Consider the following 22,099-nt stretch of genomic DNA (forward strand, 5'->3'; position numbering starts at 1 on the left):
ATAATTAAATATATTTGCTATATTTTGAAGGTTCTAAATATAGCTTTGAATGTATGTTGTCATACTTTATGAGGACATCACACACACACACACACACACACACAAAAAAGAAAAACGTAATTTGATATCATTGTGGTAGCGTTTCAATGTTACAAATTAATCTTCAAATTATGCTGTACAGCCCTAATACAATTATGTAATCAATCACCTTTTTTCTGGTCTGTTATTATTCTTTTCACATAAACTTTCATATCAAACTATTTTCTTTTTAACCTGAGCCATAGTCCGTATCTCAGGGGACACAATATTCACCGCCTCGCAGCCCAAGCCTCTTTATTTTTAATATTTTTGTCACTCCCATGGAAACACTTTGGAAACGTTTGCCTTTTCTGCCTTCCACCTCGGACACTATCATTAACATGTCTTCAGTAGTTTTTTGTATTTGCTTCTCTCTTTTTACAACAACTTCACCGCTTTCTCGATGCAAAACCTCAAACATAATTCCCAAATAAGTATATATATGCACATATTAATGAATGAGGTCGTTTTCATATACCTGTCAAAAGCATTTGTTTTTGCTCCTGAGACAATGATGTACCATTGTCATAGAGGGAAATGCTTGTAACTGGTTTCAGAATAATTTCAGAGAGACTTCCTCAGCGTATGAAGTCAGGGAGTGTCCAGTCTGGCTTCATGCCAAGAACAAAAGGTGTTCTGCATTTTGGGTCCTGTCCTTTTTACCATTTATAATAATGATTTTGCGATTGTTATATAAAACTGTAAATCATCACTTCCTTTATGAAACAAACTTTATTGAACACCATAAGTAATATACAAGTGAAATATATGGTTTGGTACATAAATTCAAATGTCACAGATGCGCGCAAATGTGCCGCAATGCACATTTTGGAGTCCTCGCCTAAATGTTCTCTGTACTAAACCCTCTCTAACTTTGTTCTGCTTCACTTGATCAAAGTCAACATTTGCAGAGAGAATGTTCACATATTGTGCTATGATTTGGGTTAAAGTTGGACTTTACAGCTGCATCATTTCAAAGAAATAACCATCCTGAAAGTGCTTTTTTTCTAGGTGGACCTGAAACCTTTTCATTTTTTTCTGTGTGTCATCTTCATTTACTGTTAACCAGTAACATATAGACTGCTATTTACACATCTCACATGTGTACCTTTTATTACAACACCAACATTATTCAAATAGCCCTAGTGGTTGCAGAGAGACACCATTTTTAGTTTGGGTATGCAATTTTCGAGGAAAGGGCCTAAAAATAGGGGGGTTTCCAAAAGGTTTTAAGCCAAACCATGATCCGTTTTCTTTACCTTGAAAAGTAGTTTCATTGCCTAAACCTAATCGCGACCCTCCTGCGTCAAGACACCATGTACAAGGTTCTGTACAAGCGTCAAAATATGACGAGTAGTGATGAGATCACGTTAGATCACAATAATCTGCATACAGCCGCTGCCAATGGATCTAACATTGAGAGAGTTATAGAGTACAAATATCTTAGCATCTGGCTTGATGAGAATTGTACATTTAAATTCCATATGGTTAATCTTGTGAGCAAACTGGGGCAGAAAATTGCCTTTTTATCAGTGCTTGAAGTGGGAAAAAAATAAATGCCAGTACTCCCCTTATCCACATGTTGGCTTATGTATTGGCCAGTAGCAGCAAACATTCTGAATTTCTACAGTGAATAGAAGACACTAGAGATAATACGTTTGTGGGGTCCTCCACCAAGAAAATGTGAAGGTTTTTGACTTAAAAATGGCCTGCACGGTGGTGTAGCTCTAGCACCGACACCTTGGGGTTCGATTCTGGACGGCCCTTCTGTGTCGGAGTTTGCATGTTCTCCCCGTGTCAGCGTTCATTCTCCGGCTTACTCCCACAGTCCAAAGACATGCAGCTTAGGTTAACTGATGACTCTAAATTGCCCGTAGGTGTGAATGGTTGTCTGTCTCTATGTGCCTTCGCCCAATGTTCATCCAGCTTATGAGGTACAGCGCAAAACTGCTGGCGCTGTGCTATGAAGGTAGATTTGTGTCTTTATTGCAATATGGAGAGCGTAGAAAAGAGTTCTGGCAGCTTGTGAGTAATGTCGATGCACAAGAAAAAGTCACGGTACGAGAAAGAGTAAAAGGTAGAAATGACGGTACTGGCTTCCGTATGGTTAATAGGAAGAAGATTGTTGAAACAGCTTTCTTATCAGTTCTGGATTTTGGTGATGTAGTTTATAGACATGCTGCTGCTTCCCTTCTTAAACCTCTAGACTCAGTCACTCACTCTGCCCTGAGATTCTATACTGGTAATAGCTATCCACCAATGTCTCCTGTATAATAAGGTTGGTTGGCCTTCTCTTGCAGATAGGAGTAATACACTTTGGTATTTTTTTTGTTACAAAGCCCATGTTGTTGTTTTTGTCATTTTTATCTTGTGTTTTGTGTGATTTTCCCTTTATATTTTTGTATTTGATCTTGTTGTGTAACTGCTTTTGACTTGTTTTTTACTCTACGTCACTGTAAATGAGGGCATTTGATTTAAATTAAGGCTTGAATGAATGAACATATGTTTACACTCCAAACAACTTGTCCGATTGGGGTTGGGTTTTAAGTGCAAACGGTTTCAGTAATAACATAATGAACTGTTCCAGTTCTTTCCGATTTGGGGGAATGCTCACTTAAAACCTTAAAATCTGTTCTGTAAGGGCATTAACTAAGATTATCTATACAACAATGACACAAATCACACATGTTAGAAATTAAAACAAGTATAAAATTCCCAATATCCATTATCTTCAAATTTATCACAGTGGATATTTAACAAGGATCAGTGCTCAACGGCTGAAATCTAAATGAACTGCTCACTATTGAGTAAATTCTGATTAGTGAATGGGCAAACAAGGGAGTGATTTCAGACACAGCCCTACACTATAATTCACAACTCCACACACAAAAAAATAGTTTTCATTCTCCACTGTTATCAATTTTAACCGGTGAAATCACCACACTTTTTTTGTCAGTGTTGTCTAAGATATATCTAAGCGGGAATGGCACTAACAATGTGTCTATAATAGCCTGTGTGTGCTGTTCTCCCGAGTGTGGTGTAACGAGGATAATATTGGCCAGTGGGCATCGGAGTACAAAGTGTCACAGAAGATTACACAGCAGGTACCGAAGACGCTGCTTTCCATTAGAGACAAATAGTCCCTGTGTAACCATGTTTATGTGGCCTTCACTGATCACATTGACCAGGCCATATGTGTCAATGAAATGCTAGTGTGTGTGTGTGTGTGTTTGAGAGAGTCATTCCTTTGTTTTTGATAACCAGACGTCATATATCTACAAGTGGGTGTTTCTCCTGCCTCTGCTCTTTCTCCTGCTGTTACGTATGTGGACGTACTATAGGTTGGTGGCTGCCTGCATGCCTCATATGGATACTGTGTGTAACACTACACGATGCAGCCACCCAACTCTCTCCATCAGTGTTCCTTGAGGAAATGCAGCAGATGGACAATATCCTTGCAGAGCTGGAGTTTCCCATTCAGGAGAAAAATGTCCCCAAAACCAAACTGACTGATAAGATTATAAAATGACCAAACAGAGACTCAGACTAAGACACACAAACAGATGCACACCAACACATTCAGTACGAGGGTCCATTTGCATTTGAGATAATCTATCATTTAATTCCTTGACTAAGAAATTAATTGACAAACCAATTATCGATTATAGACTTATTATTTTATAAATATAACCACACTGACTTGATGAATACACACTTCAATTAATGGTCTGTCATGTGTAGAGAGAAAAAAATCTGCTATGTTTTTTCCATTATACATTAATTTCTTTTTTTGTATAATATTTTTTTTGCTGTTATTCCAGTATCAGCATGAGTATATTCACTTCATAGTGTAAACACAACTGTATATCATTTCTCCTAGCCTTCACATCACAATCTCCACTTCTCCCAACCTCCCACCACCCATGGGCGAGAAAATTATAATAAACACAATATACAGATGTGTATCTACCCAGCATCTACATATTGAGCCACAAACAGACTTATCTGTATTCATGTATGCATGCAGAAATATACATGCATCCACACTCCCATAGTTATCTACACAGGCAAACATATAGCTATCATGGATTTAGTGTCTCCAGAAAAAACCCACCTACGTTACAGTATTTATTATTTTATTACATTATCTATTTTAGTGTACATTTACCAGTTTATTGTTTTGATTATTAAATCAATGCTTCATTATTAACATATTTCTTAACTGATAAGGGAACAGGAAATTAGCGGATTTATCCGTCGACAGTAAACCTGTGCACTGTGGCACAATGAGAGTATTTCAGAGTTAACTGCATGTACAATCCATCGCTCTGTCTTGGCCTCAAGTTCATTCTCTACTTAATTCTCCATTCTTAATCTTTATTCTTTCAATAATTGCTACCTCAAATACTTTATACAAGAGGCTAGTCCCTCTGGTTCTTTTCTTACCCACGGAGGAGCCAATAAATGATCATTGCGCTCTTTATTAACCTAATATGCTGATGTCAGCGTCTAAAACCACAGCCTTCCCCACTACCACCACCACCACCTCCAGGATGAAGGCTCAATCAGCAGTTGGCCGATGGCCACGCTGGGACAATATGCTATTGTCTAATTATTGGATTCACCCCATAATCAGGCATTATCCCCAGATAAAGTCTATTCCAGTCTAATCTATGTTTAATCAACGACACTAAATGTTTAAGCTACTGCACTGATTGAAATCATTGCATGTACTTTTTTTGTTTTTTTATTCAGTTTTTGAGTACTAATGTTAATGGAAACAAGCGCACTTGTGGATTTTAGGAGCTGAAGGGGGGCTTAAAAATGCATCATTGGAGTGTCATACTCAGGTTCACATGTTCAATCCCATTTCCATCGAGCATCTCTCTGGTGTTGATCCTGTGCGCTCTATCAACAAACAGTCTCACCACCACTGAAAAACAAACAGCCCAGCTCCCGTTTTTGACACCCTGAGCAGCTAATATGTTCTGACAAACCTTTAAACGTTTCAGTAAATCTTGTGTTTCGAGGTCACAGTGTGAGATCTCATCTTCAAATAAGCAAAGCGTCAATTTCAGTCAGGTTTTTGTTTATTGCCAGCCAGATATTTAATGCCGCCTCTGGCTACGCTGTTAATAGAAAGGCCATAAAGAGTAACAGCCTCAAGATGAGCTATTTTAAATTGTTCTGTGGGCTGGGCCAATTAGTTTGATTTGGCTACAGCCTCCAACACTGAAACGCACTATTGCACCAAGTCCGTAGCCACAGAGCCCAAAGTACCCAACGCACTGTAACCTCTGAGCAGCCCAATAATGTAACACCCTGAATGTACAATTGGGATTTCCTGTAACACTGTGGATTTCCGAGCCATCAATTTGGGCACCGGAGTGTGCCCTGGTGCTTTAGCTGCAAATTAACCAACACAGTCTAAATATGTACTTCTCCAGATCAGCTGGATGACATCATTTTTGCATATTTTTGTGTGTGATGCATTAATGTGTTTTTACAGCACGTAAAAGTAGAGTTATTTTTAATTATTGATATGCTATTGGGTATCTTAATCTTTAATAATTTAACATAATTTATTAGCTTTGTATTAATAATATAAATCTGCAAAGTATCTGCAATGTTGTCAACTATATTATAGTAGAATACAAAGCACAATATTTCCCTCTGAGTTGAATTATAAAGTAGCATTAAATGGAAATACGCAAGCAAAAGTATCTCAAAACTGTACCTTTGTAAATGTACTTAATTCAGGGTTCTTACGGTCATGGAATTTAAAAATTGGTTATTTCCAGGCCTGGAAAAGTCCTTGAAAAAAATCAAATCAAAATGAAAAGTCATTGAAATGTGTTATATTCATGTGTTCACGACGTTCATTTACGCTGAGTTTGAAATAATTAATATGCTTTTAAAAGAAAGACGCTCAAAATATAATCAGACATACATATGTATATCTATAAATGTTTATTATTTTAATCAAACTATTGTCTCTCATTCATTTGTGTCATTTAAGGTATACTGTGTGCTTTGGAATTCTCATTGTTTGTTTAAATACTACATCTTTAAAGTTTTAAAGTCATGGAAATCCATTGGTCAAAATGTATATGAACCCTGTTAATTACTTTCCCCCACTTTGTAGAGTAAATGTGACGCTATATAGCCAGCAGATTATTTATATTTTTTTAGCATATGGACTTGAAGCTCAATATTTAACTACACATAACTTGTTTGTGTAACTAGTGCAAAAACATCAGTTTGTGTTTTTTACGGGGGGTTTATGAGGGGGTCTATTTCCTTCACCTGGTCATCCTTTCATCCTTCTGGCCAGGTGACTACTTTGAGTCTCCACTGTTTGGTTGCCTGGCAACATCACAAAGACGCCAAGACAGGCAAGAACTAGTCAGGTACATAAATAATGCCCCGTAACATCGCAACAAGTCGGTTTTACACTGAGACTTTTGTTTGGCTTCAGAAGTGCTAGTAGGCTTCTTTTGTAGCTGTTTCCACATTTTCAGTCTTTGTTCTCAGGAAACAGACTCCTGGCTGTAGCTTCAAAAAGGCAAACAAGGTTATGTCCCGGAATTTCTCATTTATTATAAGATAACCACCTCAAGCTGAACCCTTTGTATTGATGGACATGCTGCATGCATACAGTTAAGTCCAGTTCTTGTAATATATATTTTATTTGACCCTAAAGTTAGACAATATGAATTATTCATATCTCTTAGCTTGCCTGTGCAGATGTACACTTACTTTATTAAAAAGGATTCTGAATGTTGTAGCAAAGAAATTAAGAGATTTTCACATTTATGCATATTTGGTTCACCTATTTCAACCAAAAAAATGGTGAATGTTAAATTGCTAAAATGAGGACGGACTATTTTCACAAAGGTCTCACTGAAGATTCAAAACTTTCTAAATCCTATCCTGCAGTTAATTATTAAATTATTGACTGACCTTTTCAAGCTAAGGATAATTGCTGGTGTGGCCAAGTGAAAAAGACACAGCAGTGCATCACTCCGTGCAAATTGATTTGGCGGCTGCGCTCATGAACTTTTCACTGTGATCAGCACTGTGACGGGAAGTAATCCCTTATCAATTTTTGAGACGAATGTTTTTTAAAAGGGGCCCCTATACATATATGATATCGGCAAAGAAGACACAAAGACCCTTGAGAGCCAGTCTAAAGATGGCTTGAGATTGAAACACTACACACTGCCCCTATCTGGCTGCAGGAAGCAGTGCCGTCTGTGGGAGAGCTCATTCCAGGTCACCCACTCTCTGTGGGCGAGAGTGAGAGAAGGTGGAGAGTGCACTAGAGGGAGGGAGACAAAGTAAAAAGACAGACTTGATAGAAAGAACATCTATAACTCGGTAAATGCCAGCTATCACATCGCTCTGTTTCAGCTGGAGAGCCTTGAATACATTTCTGTTTATTTTGTTGCCATTTATTGACGGAGTGATTCATTTCCTGAGTCTATATAAAGCCGTGTACTGTAGCTACAATGCAACGTCTTCACTGTGGCAGTGCCTCAGTCGGAGGAAAAAAAAAACAAAAAAAACAAGAGTCAAGATCATTGTATAAAAGACAGAAATCTATCTTGTGGGTTTATCATCAGCCCACCTACTTTCTTCACCAACCAGCTTACTTCTGGTTGCATAGAAACATTGCAGTGAATCATTCTTGTGGATTTCTATTGTGTTGGCCTGTCAATCAAATTGACTGATTATCGTCAGATATTTTTTTAACTGGGCAGGTCTGTGTGACCACCAGAAGTGCTGAAAAGTAGCCGGCCATGTGAGCGTGACCGGGTACTCAGGATTATGGACTTTGTGTAACTGCCTTAAAATGTAAAAAAAAAGAAGCATTAAACCCACAATGTTATTCTTACAAAACACACACATACGAATTGATAGTAAAAATACAACCCCGAAAAAAAGTGTGCCGTCGGGCCTCGTTGTCATGGAAACAATGTGCCTCTTACTAAAAAAGATGTTTAAGTCAAGTCGACAGTTACAGGCTTTTGTGGACTGTGTTTCAGTTAGCTGTGCAGCTAATTAGCAGCGCGTGCTTTTAAAAGATGTCCGTGCTCGTTGCATCAGCAGTGAGCCGGAGGTGGATGAGAGGCTGGCATCCTGCAGCAGTGAGCGTGGCCAGGTGTTTATGAATGGGGACCTGTGTAGTTCAGGACAACTCGTAAAAACAAAGCAACAAAAAAAAAAAACATATGTATCTGGGTTGTGTCGCTGCCAAAAACAAAAGTGGCGACACTGAAAAAGTCAGTTACCATGGATACAAAAGTTGCCCACATCATTTTTTGTCAGAGGCCTTGTGTAATAGTTTTCTCTTCCCTATCTATTTATCTATTTATTCATTCATTTGTTTATTTATTTATCAGTGTGTGTGTGAGTCTGCCTGCTGGTTTCATAGTTGGAGCTGCTTTAATTGGAACTTCTTTTTCTTTCCTCTGATTCATTTTCGAAATATTGGAGTACTGGGCTTTAACTATTAGCCAAACAACATTAGTGGAGTGAGCTTTTGTCTTCAGTAATTATCCAGAGTAATAACAAAATACTTAGCACATTGTTGACGCTCCACACATTGATAATGGGTCTCATTTGTTTTCCAAACATTTCACAATCACACACCTTGTGAAATGTAATCACACAGCGGAAATGAAGAGATGAAGACGTGCATTGGCCTCATCGGGCTGCTGGGATGCCGGGAACCAGATTTGAACCCGAGTGTCTGCGACTCGTGTCCGGCATCGCCTCCGCATCACGACATGCCCGGGTGACTTCTGCTGCATGCGTCGGCCCATGAAAGATGCATGACGACTGAGCCCAGCGATTAATAACATGTTGAGATCATTTCCAACACACACAACTATCTACAAACAGAGCAGCGGAAGAACACGTATGAAAGAGGAGAGAGAGAGAGAGAGAGAGAGATCCTCGAGTCCTTGTGCCACCAGAATCCTGAAAAAGGTCATGTCCCAGAAATTACTATAGGGAGGTCTGCAAGCATGCATAACCTTGAATGAGATTATATTTAATGGGACGGACCGCTTTTAAAAGCTCATTTTATGGTGGCCCCGGAAGAATGCATGATTGTATTTCCTTGGAAACAGCTGAACGTTTAAATATAGCACAAGCCGTGCTCACTTGGTGCTAACTGTTGGTCAACAGACGAAAACACGGAAGCGACTGTTAATGGCATTGCGCAACATTTTCTCCATGTCCCAGGGGGGGTGTCCTGCATGGGTCCGACCGGTCCCAGGAGGACACCCATACTTAGTGAATAGCAGGAGGAGGTGGTCGTGGATGGGATGGTATGAAAGAAAGGCAGCTCTTTTTATATTTGGAACCCAAGGAATGTTTTCCCTCACAAGAAAAGTAGACCACCATCCACTCCTTGTGTGGTCCGTCTCCCTCTCTTTTATGTCTAGTTACGCAATCGTCTGTTTCTTTTATTCCGAGCCTCGGAGGCTCGGGCTCCGACGGAGGAGGATAGAGGACCTCAACAGGTGGAGATTTTTATTCTAGGGATAGAGGAGGAGGAGGAGGGGGAGGAGGAGGAAGAGGAGGGAAGTGTAGTGTTCCTCAATATTAAGCCCTCCGGCCTGCTTTGAGGCTGCGTTTAGCCTCAAAGTGTAACTCGGCTTATTACAGCCAGTCCTGGTAGATCCCCGGCCTGCTTACATGACCCCCATGCAGTATCTACACCATCTGTCTGCATTGGGACTCCATGGGAACACTCAGAGGGAGGCATGAGGGGAGAGGAGGAGGGGGGAGGGGGGTGTCAGCGCTCCCCTGAGGACCCAAACCCCCAAACCCCCCCCCCCCTCCCCCTGTGCTGCAGTTTTGATCTGCTAATTATGTTTAATTGAGGCTGTGTAATTCAGCGTTGGCTCTATTTCCCCTTATCTTAACCCGTAGCCTTTTACAAACCCTGGCGCTGATGAGGGGGACATGACACTTCATCAGCAGTAAAACGTTTCGGCGCAGTAATTGTGAAGGAAGCTGGCATTTCAGATCCGGGGGACCGCGAGACTGAGTTAGGACTTAGGACACTTGAGCGGATATTGAAATGTTTTATCTGTGCGCGGCGGCGGATGCTCCGAGGAGCGGAGGCGCTATGCGAGGTGACTTGTTTGAACGCCGAGACAGTCGTCACAGCACCACACACACGCGCGCACGCGCACACACGCACGCGTGGAGAAAGAGACACTGCACAAAGGCACGCACGCGCTTTCTTTTGGCTAGAGGCGGCACCAGGTGAGGCCACAAACGACGACTGGTGTGCGCCATATACCTTTCTTGCGACTTCATTTTGGGGGGAGAAAAGAGAGAGAGAGAGAGAGAGAGAGAGAGACGGGACGAGAGGGAAAGCGACGCGCAGAGAGAGAGAGAGAGAGAGAGAGAAACCCCAGAAAGAGACAGACAATGAAGAGACATCTCAGTTTTAACGAACAGTGAAGTTGGAGTCTTCTCCGCTCTTCTTTTTTTGGGAGCGCGAGACATGGCGAGATGTCCCTATAGCGCGCGCCCTCTTAACTCGCCTCATAGCTTTTTGATATTTTATAATGGGAAGATGAAGTCACCCAAGTCGCCCCCTCCCTTCCCTCCTCCCTCTCCCCTTCACCACACCACCATTCTCTCATTCAGGCCCGTTGCCCATATGTTTAATTAACTAGGCTGATGTGTAAGTACCTTCAGCCAGCGAGGCGTGGGCGGGCGGGCTGCGGGGTAAAGAGGCTGCCGGAGAATATTTCCTCCTTTCACTCCGCCCGGGCGCTCGGTGGGCTGCCGGAGCGTCACCTCTGTCGTGCGGCGTGCAACGCTACCAAAATAACTCGACCCGTTTAAACTTGTTCCGAATTGTTCAGGGTTGTTGTTGTTTGCTTTTTGGAGTGCGGTGCTCGTGCGGAGAGAGAGAGAGCGCGCGAGGAGGGAGAGAAGCAGGGTGAGAAAACAGAGGGACATTGCGCGTGTGTGTGGATATACATAGATATATATATAGACATATATATATATAGATAAATATATGTGTGTGTGTGTGTGTGTGTGTGTACGTTTTGATGTTATTTGTGACGGAATCCCCCCTTCAGTCTCCCAAGAAATCCGCGAGCGGCGCGAGGAGGAGGAGGACAGGAGAGGAGGAGGAGGAGGCGCGCGGACCTGTCCACGAGCCCTCACTGCGGAACGCGCGGGGCTGCCGCTGGAGATTCCAAAACCAACGGTCCATTTGGATTCTAGAGTCTGACTGATCCCCGAACGTCAACGGCTCCGGTTGGTCTCCCCTCTCCCGGCCCAACGGACGGTGCTTGACACCTTAAAACCAGAAGGAATACTACCTATCTACCGGGGTGGGGGGGTGGATGAGGTGCTTTTTTTTTTTTTTTTTTTTTTTTGGAGGGGGAGGTCTTCGCGGGCAGACAGGTGGATTTATCCGTGTGGCGGTGTTTTTTTTTTTGGAGGGGAGAGAGCACTTGGATGGAGGAGGAATTGATGGATTAATTTGACGGAGGAGAGTCGTTTGTGATCCCCCCCCCCAACCCCCCCCACCCCACACACTCCAGCCGAGGGCACCCGAATGGAGTAACAGGCTGCAATGTCATCTCCACCTGTCCGCCTGGAGAGATGTGTCACGGGAATGGGGTGAGTTCGCTTAATTAGTGTGTTTGGGGGTGGAGGGAGGGAGGGAGGGGTTAGCTGAGAACTAACTCTCTTCTCGCGGATATTGAGCAGCAAATGTCGGCGTTTCAGTGGGGGCTTTGACGTATATCTGCCGCACGCGCGCTCTCCTCCCCGAAGTGGAGCGGCAGCGGCGGCGGGGTGGCTGCCTCGTGTCCCCCTCTCGCCGAGTCCCCGACACACAACCTGCTGCATGCCCTACATACACGAGCCCGGCGCCGGAGAGAGGCGCGTGAGGGGAATATTCGCCAAAGAGCCACAGGCTGTTTTTAACGCTCTCTCTCACCCCTTCTCTCTCTCTCTCTCTCTCTCTCTCTGACACTCACGCACACACACAGAGAAAGAGAGAGAGAGTATTTTGTCTTTCTCACCGCACACCAACCTACCTTTGAATTCAACTTGTTTTCGTCACGCAAGCTTCCCATCCAATAAGCCCGTGTCTCAGCGTCCCCAAAAGATGCGCACACATGAACGCACTTGTGCACTCACACACGCGCGTGCACATGCGCCCACAAACACACACACACACTCGCACGCGCGCGCGCACAGGCACTTGGTCTGAGCTGGTATTTGATCCAATTCAAACTGTTAACACGCGTCTGAGTCACGAGGAATGTAATGGCATCGGGTAATAAAATGAATCACTCGTATACACCACCAGCCTTGCTTCGTTTTTTTTTTTTGTTCCAAATTCAACAAGTCTGCGCTTTTTGAAAGGGGTGCAACGCAACAAGCCATAGCGTTCTCTGTGTGCTTGTCTTTCAGATCAAGTTTGAACACTTTTCCTCTGGTTTCACTGACGCTGTGAGAAGGAACCAAAATGCCAGCAAGCGGACAGGTCACGGCGGCTGCCCGCACAGGCCCGCGCACCACGGCAGCAAAAGTCAACATTCATCGCACGGACTCCGAAGAAGAAGGCGCAAAAGCTCCGCGACCGCAAACCTGCAGCAGCGGCGCTTTGTGACACCGAAGGTAAGAGACCGCGGAGAGAGAGAGAGAGAGAGAGAGAGAGAGAGAGAGACGCGGCTGCGGCAGGCCGCGGAGCGACCGCTAAGCGGCGCTGTTGCATCACATTATCCCTGATGAGAGGCCGTGTAATGAATTCATATTCTCAAATTACAGTTTTCAGGCTTTGAATGCAGTCACGTTGTAGAAACACATTTTCTTTCCGTTTCTCCTCCCGCTTCCCGTGCCAAGTCTGACACACAAAGTGTCTTTTCCTTTCTCAGGGACATGGGAGCACACACACACACACACACACACACACACACACACACACACACACACACACACACACACACACACACACACAGATGTTACAAGGGGGAGGAGGTAACTATAAGGGTCTGACATATCTGCGTATAGGAGTCTGACATGACAGAATATAAAGCCCTAATTCCCATAAATCTCCATCAGACTAATCATTGCTGGTGGCAAAGGAACGACGCTCGTTTTTTAATGCTAAATAGTGTGTGATTGTGTGTGTCTGTGTGTGTGTGTGTGTGTGTGTGTGTAAATGTATCATGATCATTGAGGGCAAATTATCATTCACGCCATGCTAGACTCATTGTGCTGTTGTGAAGGACTGGGGAGAGAGGCTGTGTGTGGATGTGCTCAGCTGTAGCCTATTTTCTTGAATAGTGGGATGCCACAAAAGGAGGAGATCAACTCTGTAGGGCATAAACGCAGTAGAGGAGCAGTGAATGTTGCGAGCTGTTGCTGTCTCCGTGGCTGTATTATTAAAAAAAATATCTTGTGCGAAGCTGCGATGAAATTATGTGTGTGTGTGATGTCATAACGCCGTTAAAACCGTCACGGTATTTTAGAGTATTGGGCCTACTTTTCTATTTACTTTCTCTCTGTTGTCATCACTCCAGAGAGCGTTTCCTGCTCAGTTGGGCGTAGTATTGTCATCTCTCGCAGTCTGCTATTAAGCAACTACTGAAACAAAGCCAAAACAGGAGAAGCATGAAAATGAGAAAAATTCGCAGTGATGCGATGCATACCATATACTAGAGTCCCATCTTGGCTCCAGCATTACATAGTGTTGAAACGATGTCGAGACGTATCTCACTGAGCTGTTCACTGAACCGTCCCCACTGTTGGCAAAACAGGTTCTGTAGTTCAGGACTCTTTGTCTTGAAGCAGCTTGTCAGTGTAGTCAGAAACGGAACTGTATTCTTCTGTTGCTCCGCAGTTAAAGCTATCTAATCCCTCACATTCAATGTGCTGTTCTCAACATGTTATTGTACTGCCTTTAACAAGATGGCCCTCTTGAGAGTATTTTGATGGCACCAAGTGGAACTGGTGATATTAGCAGACGTTAAGTTCTTGTACAGCTGCTAGATACCATTTTTCTTCTTCTTTCTTTCTAAAAAAAAGAGCCTATTCAGAGGGGCTTCTTGCAGATAAAAGGCTGCAATAGGTGAGCAATCAGACTGCTCTGTGTCATCCTGTTCTCAGTGTTTGGGTTTTTAATTGAAGTGCAGGACATTTTTAGAGCTAGAGCCCAAAATTAGTCCAAAATCTACATTTTGCCTGCAAGTGGGGAAAGGTTCAGAGAGCATTTATGCAGAAGTTGTTCTTTTCATGGAAGCTACATAGAGTTTTTACCTCTGTTGAACTGTTAGTTGTTCTGAAGTAGTCCAAAAGTATTGCAGTTATTATTGTGCATATAGGCTCAAATAATAGCTTATCCACAAAACCACTTTGTTTGACTGTAACACATAATAATTGAGCATTTTGCTCTGGTGTCTTCCACGTTATTTAGTGGTTCTAGACATGTTGTTTTTCATAGCTCAGAATAAAACCAACTGCAAATCCTCATATCCTCTCCCTTTTCTCCTCCTCCTTTTTCCATAATCATAGACGATTTTAGGTAGGTGTACACACACACACACAAGATTGCAACCTAGAGCTTATGAAGAATAATTATAAAAAAGATGATAAAAAAAGAAAAAAGCCAAAGAACCTGTGGGTGGAATATGCACCTTCCTGCCCTGCATTGTAGCTGTGTTTGTCCTGAAGGGGGTATTGACACATCCAGAGATAAGAGCTGCAGCAATAATCTCCTTATCTGCAAAGTATTTTTGGTTGGATTTCAGTATCCACTGAAGTTGATAGACTGCATGTTTGAAAATAAGGCTTCTGGTGATGTGGTTCTGCCTCGGAACATTAACAGCCAATCCGTGTGCAGCCATCAAGCCTCCGGCGTGGCCTTTAGCTTCAGCCGTCATCTGCTGAGTGAGTGCTTTCTTTAAAGTCAATTAAACCTGCCTGTGCCGTGTGGTGCCAGATTATCTTGTCCCGAAAACCTTCCACCACCAAAATTTGGTTACATTTGCCGTATTCCATTTCGATGTTCCTCGCAAATGACAGTGAAATGCACGGAGTGACATGTGATGATGATGAGTCATTTGACCCCCGCTGATCTTCTGTATATTGATGTGTGATAGTGAAGTTTCAGACTCAAGTTAATAACCCAAAAGCCTCTTAAGAACGTGATCTGTGTAATCATTTAATCAAAACACAGTTGGTGGTCTCATTTAATGAGTTAGTGAGCCATAGTGGTATTAAGTAGGGTTTGACTAATACAGGTTTTTGAACCGATATTTTTTTAATTAAGTAGGGCAGTTGTTGTTTTGCGATGATGCTCTATTTCTGTAGAAATTACCATTTCATGTCCCAAAACACAAGTATGCAGTATTTTACATCATTTGAGTAGAGACAACTCTTTAGTTTCAATGTAATGATTGATTAGTAGTTGTTCTTTTATCACCTGTTCAATACTATAATAAAAAAGACAGAAGATGCTGGTTAAAAAGCAGGTCGACATTCAAGGGGCTTATGACTAAATGTTTACAGCTACTCCACACCGTGTATCTGTAATGCTTTTTTAAGTGTTCCCTTCAGTTTTAGATTCCAGATAAATCTTATCTAGTTCCAGCCCAACTTTACTGACAAGATTTAAGTAATCGCATTGGACTAGATCTTAACATTTTGGGGGGTTAGTTGTCGTTTCGCAGGCTATAGGATTTTGGAAATCAAATCCTACTTTTGATCAATCTTAGAACTCGTATCTGTGTTCTTCATGACTCAAAGGCAGATCGTTTTGATGCTGGAAATCAGGATCATCTTGATCCCACTTTGAGAGGTGCTTTTAAGGGTGGATTTAGAGGCATGACAAGCATAGTAGAGCTGTAACCAAGAAACTGCCACCAATACGTCTGGAGTATGAATTAAAAGCATTTCATGTTTCTATTTTAAACAACCAATCTGTCAAAACCGTCTCATATCCCAAATGCCACCGTTGCAGGCGGATGGACCAGCTGGATGGTCGATGAAAATTGCTTTTGATCTTTTATACGAGTGTTTGCATTAATGCTGTTAGCATTAAAACAATCCTTTTTTTTTGCAGAATAGAAGTTATGTTTCTGGATCATATTGGCCATTCAGTGACATGTGAATGTTGCCTTAAAGTGTTCAGAATACAAAAAAAAGAAGAAAAAAATTCTACCATTTCAATTTCGTATTTGGCCGAGCAGAACGCTATTATTGATGAGATTATTTGTTTAATAGATAGGGAGATAAAGGTTAACGGGATGTTAAGTAATCTGTGGCCTTTATTGAGCTGTATTGGCAGTGAGTCAGACCTTCAACAAAATCTATAGGTCTTTGGCTCAGCTCGCCTCGCAATGACTTATGACGGGGATTTGGGAAAGATCCAACAGAAACATCTGTGAATAGGTCAAATGGTTGTAACATTACTGCTTAGTCATTTCCCTACTGGCTCAAGAACCAAATGTGGTGTCAGGCACAAACTTAAATGGTGTAATACACACCTGAAGTTCTCCTCACTTCTAGGTTAAGGTTAGTGATCGAGGAAAATAACGTATTCTTATAGCTGCATTTAAAAAAATATAAATGTGTTTGCCATTTTACGGCAGCATAACACAGTTGCTACCTAATAAATGTTGGAGAGTCCAATATTGACTCTCATTTAGCTCAGTTTTGGTCTCCACCAATTCTTTTGTGAAACATTTGACTGTTTATCAGCTAAATGCTCTGCTCTGTTTAACATCTCGTCTCCAACTGCCTCCTGGTGCTGTGCAGGTAGCACACATTGGGTTTAACGAAGCCTTTTCAAATATAACAGCTGCCTTGTGTAGCTGGAAATGAGGTTAATGAGAATGCTGAGACTCAACCGAAATAGTAAATCTGTTTTCTAAAAAACCCAAACTATGACAGATGCTGAAACACTCCATAGAGCTGCGAGGAACTGCAGAGTTGGGTGATAATTCTCTCTGCTTTGATCACTGCCAGCAACATTTTGAATATTACATCTACGGTGGGGGATTTGATCCTTTACTAATGTCAACATTTTGATTAGTGATGCTTTAAAAGTCTATGTTCCTTTTTAAAATGCAAATAATAACATCATTATCGATTGTCAGTGGTCATTGTTAAAGAAGATGCACACAGATGTGCTCTCCTTTGATGTCAGTATTCATCTTTCAGTGGGAAGCTTAAGGCTTTCAAGATGGTGGATGTTTCATTTTGGATTGTGACCCCCCACTGGGTTTATTTATATAGTGTGCTTTTGAATTAGCTTGATTAGTATTGAACACAACATGTGGCTTTGAAAGTGAGAATACATTCCCATCTTCCTAGGAGGCTTAGTTAATACCTTAAATGATGGATTTTACACGTTGTCTGTCTGAGGGATTTTCCAAGCTTCAAAAGAGGCTTAGGAGTCGCCTCGATGCGGCCAGTCTGGCCTTGTCATTTTGGCCAACTTAACACCCAAAACCCATATTCCAATTTTATGCTTTCATGGTTACCAGATTTTGGCTCAAACTGATATCAAATTGTCCTAGTTAAGACGTTCTTTAGCATTTTAAATCCAATTTGATTCAGTTTTTCACGGTTACGAGGAACAGATCAGTCGCATAAATGTATCAGTACTATTTCACCACTTTATCTGTCTCCAACACGGATCATTGTGAGTGGTCTCGCTGATTCCAGCAAAGATGATTTCCACTCAATTTGATATTTTACATATGTTAAGGCCCAGTGAGCTCAATGTGTTAAGGAGATAATTAATACATTTTCACAGTGAATCAGACGTTATTATGCCAGAGATAACGCATGTAGGGTAGGACTTTCTTCAAACAATGGTACAGCTTCACAATAAAGTACGACGTGGCACCGTCATTCTGTTTCTACAAGAGGCTGTAAAAAGAATAGTTATTGTAACGCTCGTGATAAGCCAGCAGCTACATTTCGAAAAAGAAAGTCTGGCGATGTGTGCTCAGTGCTAACTCTGCCAATGATGTTAAGTCCATAAGGAATTTCATCATTCTGCCTCAGAACAAGCTAAATGGATTTATTATTTTCCTCATATTATTTTTCTCGGGAAAACAGAAGCTCCTCAAATACACAAAGAGTTGGATTCCAAATAAATAAATAAAAAAGTTTTTTTAAAGAGTGTTAATACACAGTGAGTAAAACGTTTGTAAATGGATTCAAGAATTTCAGGCCCAAACCAATTGTGTTGTTTGTCAACATATTGCTCAACATTGACTAATAGACAGTTCAGTAAAGTAGCTTTAGTTAAAATGGAACCCCTGCTCTGTGTGTGTTTTCAGATACAGTTTGTTATGAAACATTGATTTTAATTTGACACCATAAAACCCGCTAGTTGCTGCAGTCAAACAAAAGTGATTTTGACTTTTCAGTTTTTTAAAGAAAGCAGAGCTTTGTTCTGGCTGCTGCATGCACCATTAGAGACTTCCTCTGGCTGAGCCGGCTGACTTCCTGTTGGCTCCCCGCGCACATGAATGGCATCAAATGATTCTATGATATGGCTCTTCTCGACTTTTACAAACAGTCATTATAGGATGTTTGTAACGCTCGAAAAAATGTATTCACCATTCTGCTGCTGCTCGTTTCCTAATGCATGCGTATGGGGAAATGCTTTTAAGGCCAGTGTGTGCGTCTTTTAGTGTCACGTTCAATTCTCTGATCATGCAAATAGAGAAATTAATGCAAATTAGGTAGGTGGAGCGGGCAGACTTGTCAACAAACATTTCTCCAGATGTGCTCTGGCCAATCCGATAGCACTCTGTATGCGTTCGATGCAAGATATCCAGATACGAATGTCAGCACCAGGTGTGCATGGGGCTTTGCTGATCCCTCTGTAAACCATTTAATTAAGCTGTTACATGTGAATGGCTAATAAGCTAGCTACACAACATAATGTGGACCCTTTCTTTGCTGGCCTGCTCAGCCGAGTCTAACGATGATACACGTGTTCATGCGAGTAGACGCTGTGGCTAGCAAGCTATGGTTTGCTGCTGTACATCTGAGTCTCCTTTAAGTCAGTGTCATAGCCTGTTGTCGGGCTGTCACTCGCGATCACTGTCATGCCACTGATAGGAGCGGGATGCCACCGGTTAATGCAAATGTATTTTGAGACGGTAAATGCAAATATGTTCCCCACCTACATAGATAAATATCCAAGGGCGCACTGTCGGCAGATAAACGTGGGCAGGTTCATGAGAATATGAGACAATATAGGTTCCCCATTTTGGGAAGAGTTGTTTGAGACTAAGCTGTTTGATCCATTATCAATTTGGTAAAAGACATCCATGCTGTTATGTCTTCTCACTTAGACTGTTGTAATCAGTGTTTTTGAGTCAAAGGTCCCTCTCTCGTCTCCAATTTGTACAAACACAGCACCTAGGAGACTTCTTGGAGCACTGACTCTGCTTTTATTGATTCTGCCGTTGATTTTTTGTTTGTGTGTTTGTGTTATTTATCCGTTTGTGAAGCACAGTGTACTGTGTGTGACTTGAAAAGTGCTATCCCAAAAATATAGCTACTTTAATTAGATTAACCAGTAGATCTGTAAAATAGTAATTGCATATTGATTAAATTTTTCCCCATTTAAAATGTTATTGTACGTCTTCATAACAAACAAACAAAACAATAAAGACGACTAAATGCAGGTTTAAGAAACCTGCATTTAGTGTGTACAGAGTGTGTACAAGAAGTGGATGTAGTCACTGTGAGTTCACCCAGTGGTTTGTAGAATGCCGTTTTGAAGCCTTGATTCGCCAACTTGCTTTTTTTGCATCCTGACATGACAAAAGAGGGTGGAGCTAAATACAACTGAACAAGACCTATTCAGGCAACCAAAATGTCATGTACTGAAAAAAAAAGTTTTAAAAACGAAAACATCGTCAACTCCCAGACGCCGTGGTTAGTCACAAGGTAGCCACTCTCTAAATCATACCCTGCTTTACGTCTATTTAACTCTAAATAGGACCATAATTTACAAAATGAACATCATGCTGTATTGAAGAAGACTTGAAACTAGCGATTGAGACCATAAACTCATGTTTACTGAGGTAATAAACCAAATGAGAAGTAGAGTCATTTTCCCATAGACTTCTATACAATCAAACTTATTTTTGCGACTAGAGGAGTCGCCCCCTGCTGGCCATTAGAAAGAAAGCTTCTTCAAAGCAATTCAGCTTTGGCTTCACTTTTCAGAACTGGAGGTTTCCACTTGAGCACAGTCCTTGATTTAAGTGGCACAGTGGTGCTTAAGTATATGTTTATACTCATACCCCAGTGCACCAATTTTTCGAGGATATGCTGCTTACCTTGAAGAAACAAACTGATTTGATAAAAATGTTAACAAAGAAAACAGAAACCGGCAATATGTTTAGTTTGTTTACTGATGTAAAACACAATATCTGCATCCCAATAAATGTCCGCAAAGTACAGCATGATATTCCATTATTGTGAAGTATGACAAACGTGAAAACAACAAAATGACACTGTGCAATCAGTCATGTGCTTGTGATTATGTGGTATATTAAAAACTAATTGACAGCCAAGCAGCTGAGGTATAGCATGCCATAAATGTATCATCAAATCAAATGATATGGTAATCTTCACAAAAATGTTGACCAGATTTCCACGTCAATAGGACCTTGTTCGGTCCATGATTCAGTGTCAGCGTCTAGTCAGTTTACATCCCTTTTTTCGACATGATCTTGTTCAGAGCTCTGCCAGGCAGCAAGATGCGGAGGCCAAAACTATTCCCAAAGCATTCGCAAATCATCCAAAAATATATTACTCCAGGTATAATGCTCCATTCCACAGTGGCGACAGGTGCTGTCTCAGCCAGACGGGGCATCTGGTGGTGTGGTTACATTTGAAGCCTCTGTCTCCTCCTGCCAAGTGCACTTTTTAACAGCAATAAGCAGCACATCAAAAAACACATGATAACCAGACACTAGTGCCGAGAGATGTACCATCAAAGTTGCTATCAAACGTATCCCTTTACCACGATCGACGGCTTCACCTGTGGTTTTGCATTGAAAGACACATGTAGGTTTTTACTTTACATGAAATGTCCCTTTATTTAAACATGGCAGGGCCATCATGGGAAAAGCTTCCAGAAAAGAGCGATGAGGCAGAAATCAAGTGTTCTCAGGTCTCTCTCAGGCTTCATCAGCGATGGGTTTTTAAACATGTTTCGCTGTTTACGTCTTAATTAATGAGCGTTGTGAGCACAAGGGACGCTCGCCCCCACTTCTCAGTGCTAAATACCCTAATATGTTTTCACATCGGCTTCACAATGTGTTAGATACAGAATTCTGATGCGAGAATTATTATTCTGATTGTGGGCCTTTAATTTATTTTTAATCGCAACACAGATTAAGCACATACCAATACTCTTATGTCCTTGGAACCATTTGTGTTTAAAAAAACGTCAACCTAAATATCTGTTTCATATTGATGAACAGAAACACATTTCAGTTTGGATCATGTGAATACCACTTACACTTTAAACCAGAGGGTCATTTGATTCTGATTGCTTTCAGACTCAACTTGACAACATTTATACTTTTCAAGAAATTGATCTGAAAAGCTTTCAGAAAATGAACAATAGCAAGACTGGCATAGTCGTAATAAGTTAAAAAATGTCGTCTTTCCAATCTAGAGTGTTTCAACTCAATAAATAATGAACGTATTGCTGTGTGTCAGAGTTTATATTGGACCCAAACTAACGTCTAGACGAGTAAATGGCACAAATGGTTCCCATCTACTTTTTAATGATGCAGTAGAATTTCATGATTAATAGCATAATATTTAGCGGCCCCCTGACAGAGTGCCACGGCCCCCTGAGGGTCCCCATACCCCACTTTGAGAATCACTGCTCTAGATAATAGATATTTGTTTACTGTCAACTACAATGGTGCCGTTTTGTGGGCAGTAATGAATATCAATGAGCAGAATATTG

At 41.5% G+C, this 22,099-nt stretch overlaps 1 protein-coding gene across 1 annotated transcript in view; it reads left to right on the forward strand.

The window, feature by feature from the left end:
• Nucleotides 1-11,727: 11,727 nt before the first annotated feature.
• The window catches only part of grin2ab (glutamate receptor, ionotropic, N-methyl D-aspartate 2A, b), a gene marked incomplete at both ends in the record, with an annotated part of 91,265 nt that continues 80,893 nt past the window's right edge, over nt 11,728-22,099 (forward strand). The window contains 2 exons of the mRNA XM_079219709.1: nt 11,728-11,745; nt 12,547-12,753. Coding sequence (XP_079075835.1) covers nt 11,728-11,745; nt 12,547-12,753 — 225 coding nt within the window. The remainder of the gene's footprint in view (nt 11,746-12,546; nt 12,754-22,099) is intronic.

The sequence above is a fragment of the Taurulus bubalis genome (genome assembly GCF_910589615.1).
Source record: "Taurulus bubalis genome assembly, chromosome: 6".
Classification (NCBI taxonomy): Eukaryota; Metazoa; Chordata; class Actinopteri; order Perciformes; family Cottidae; genus Taurulus; species Taurulus bubalis.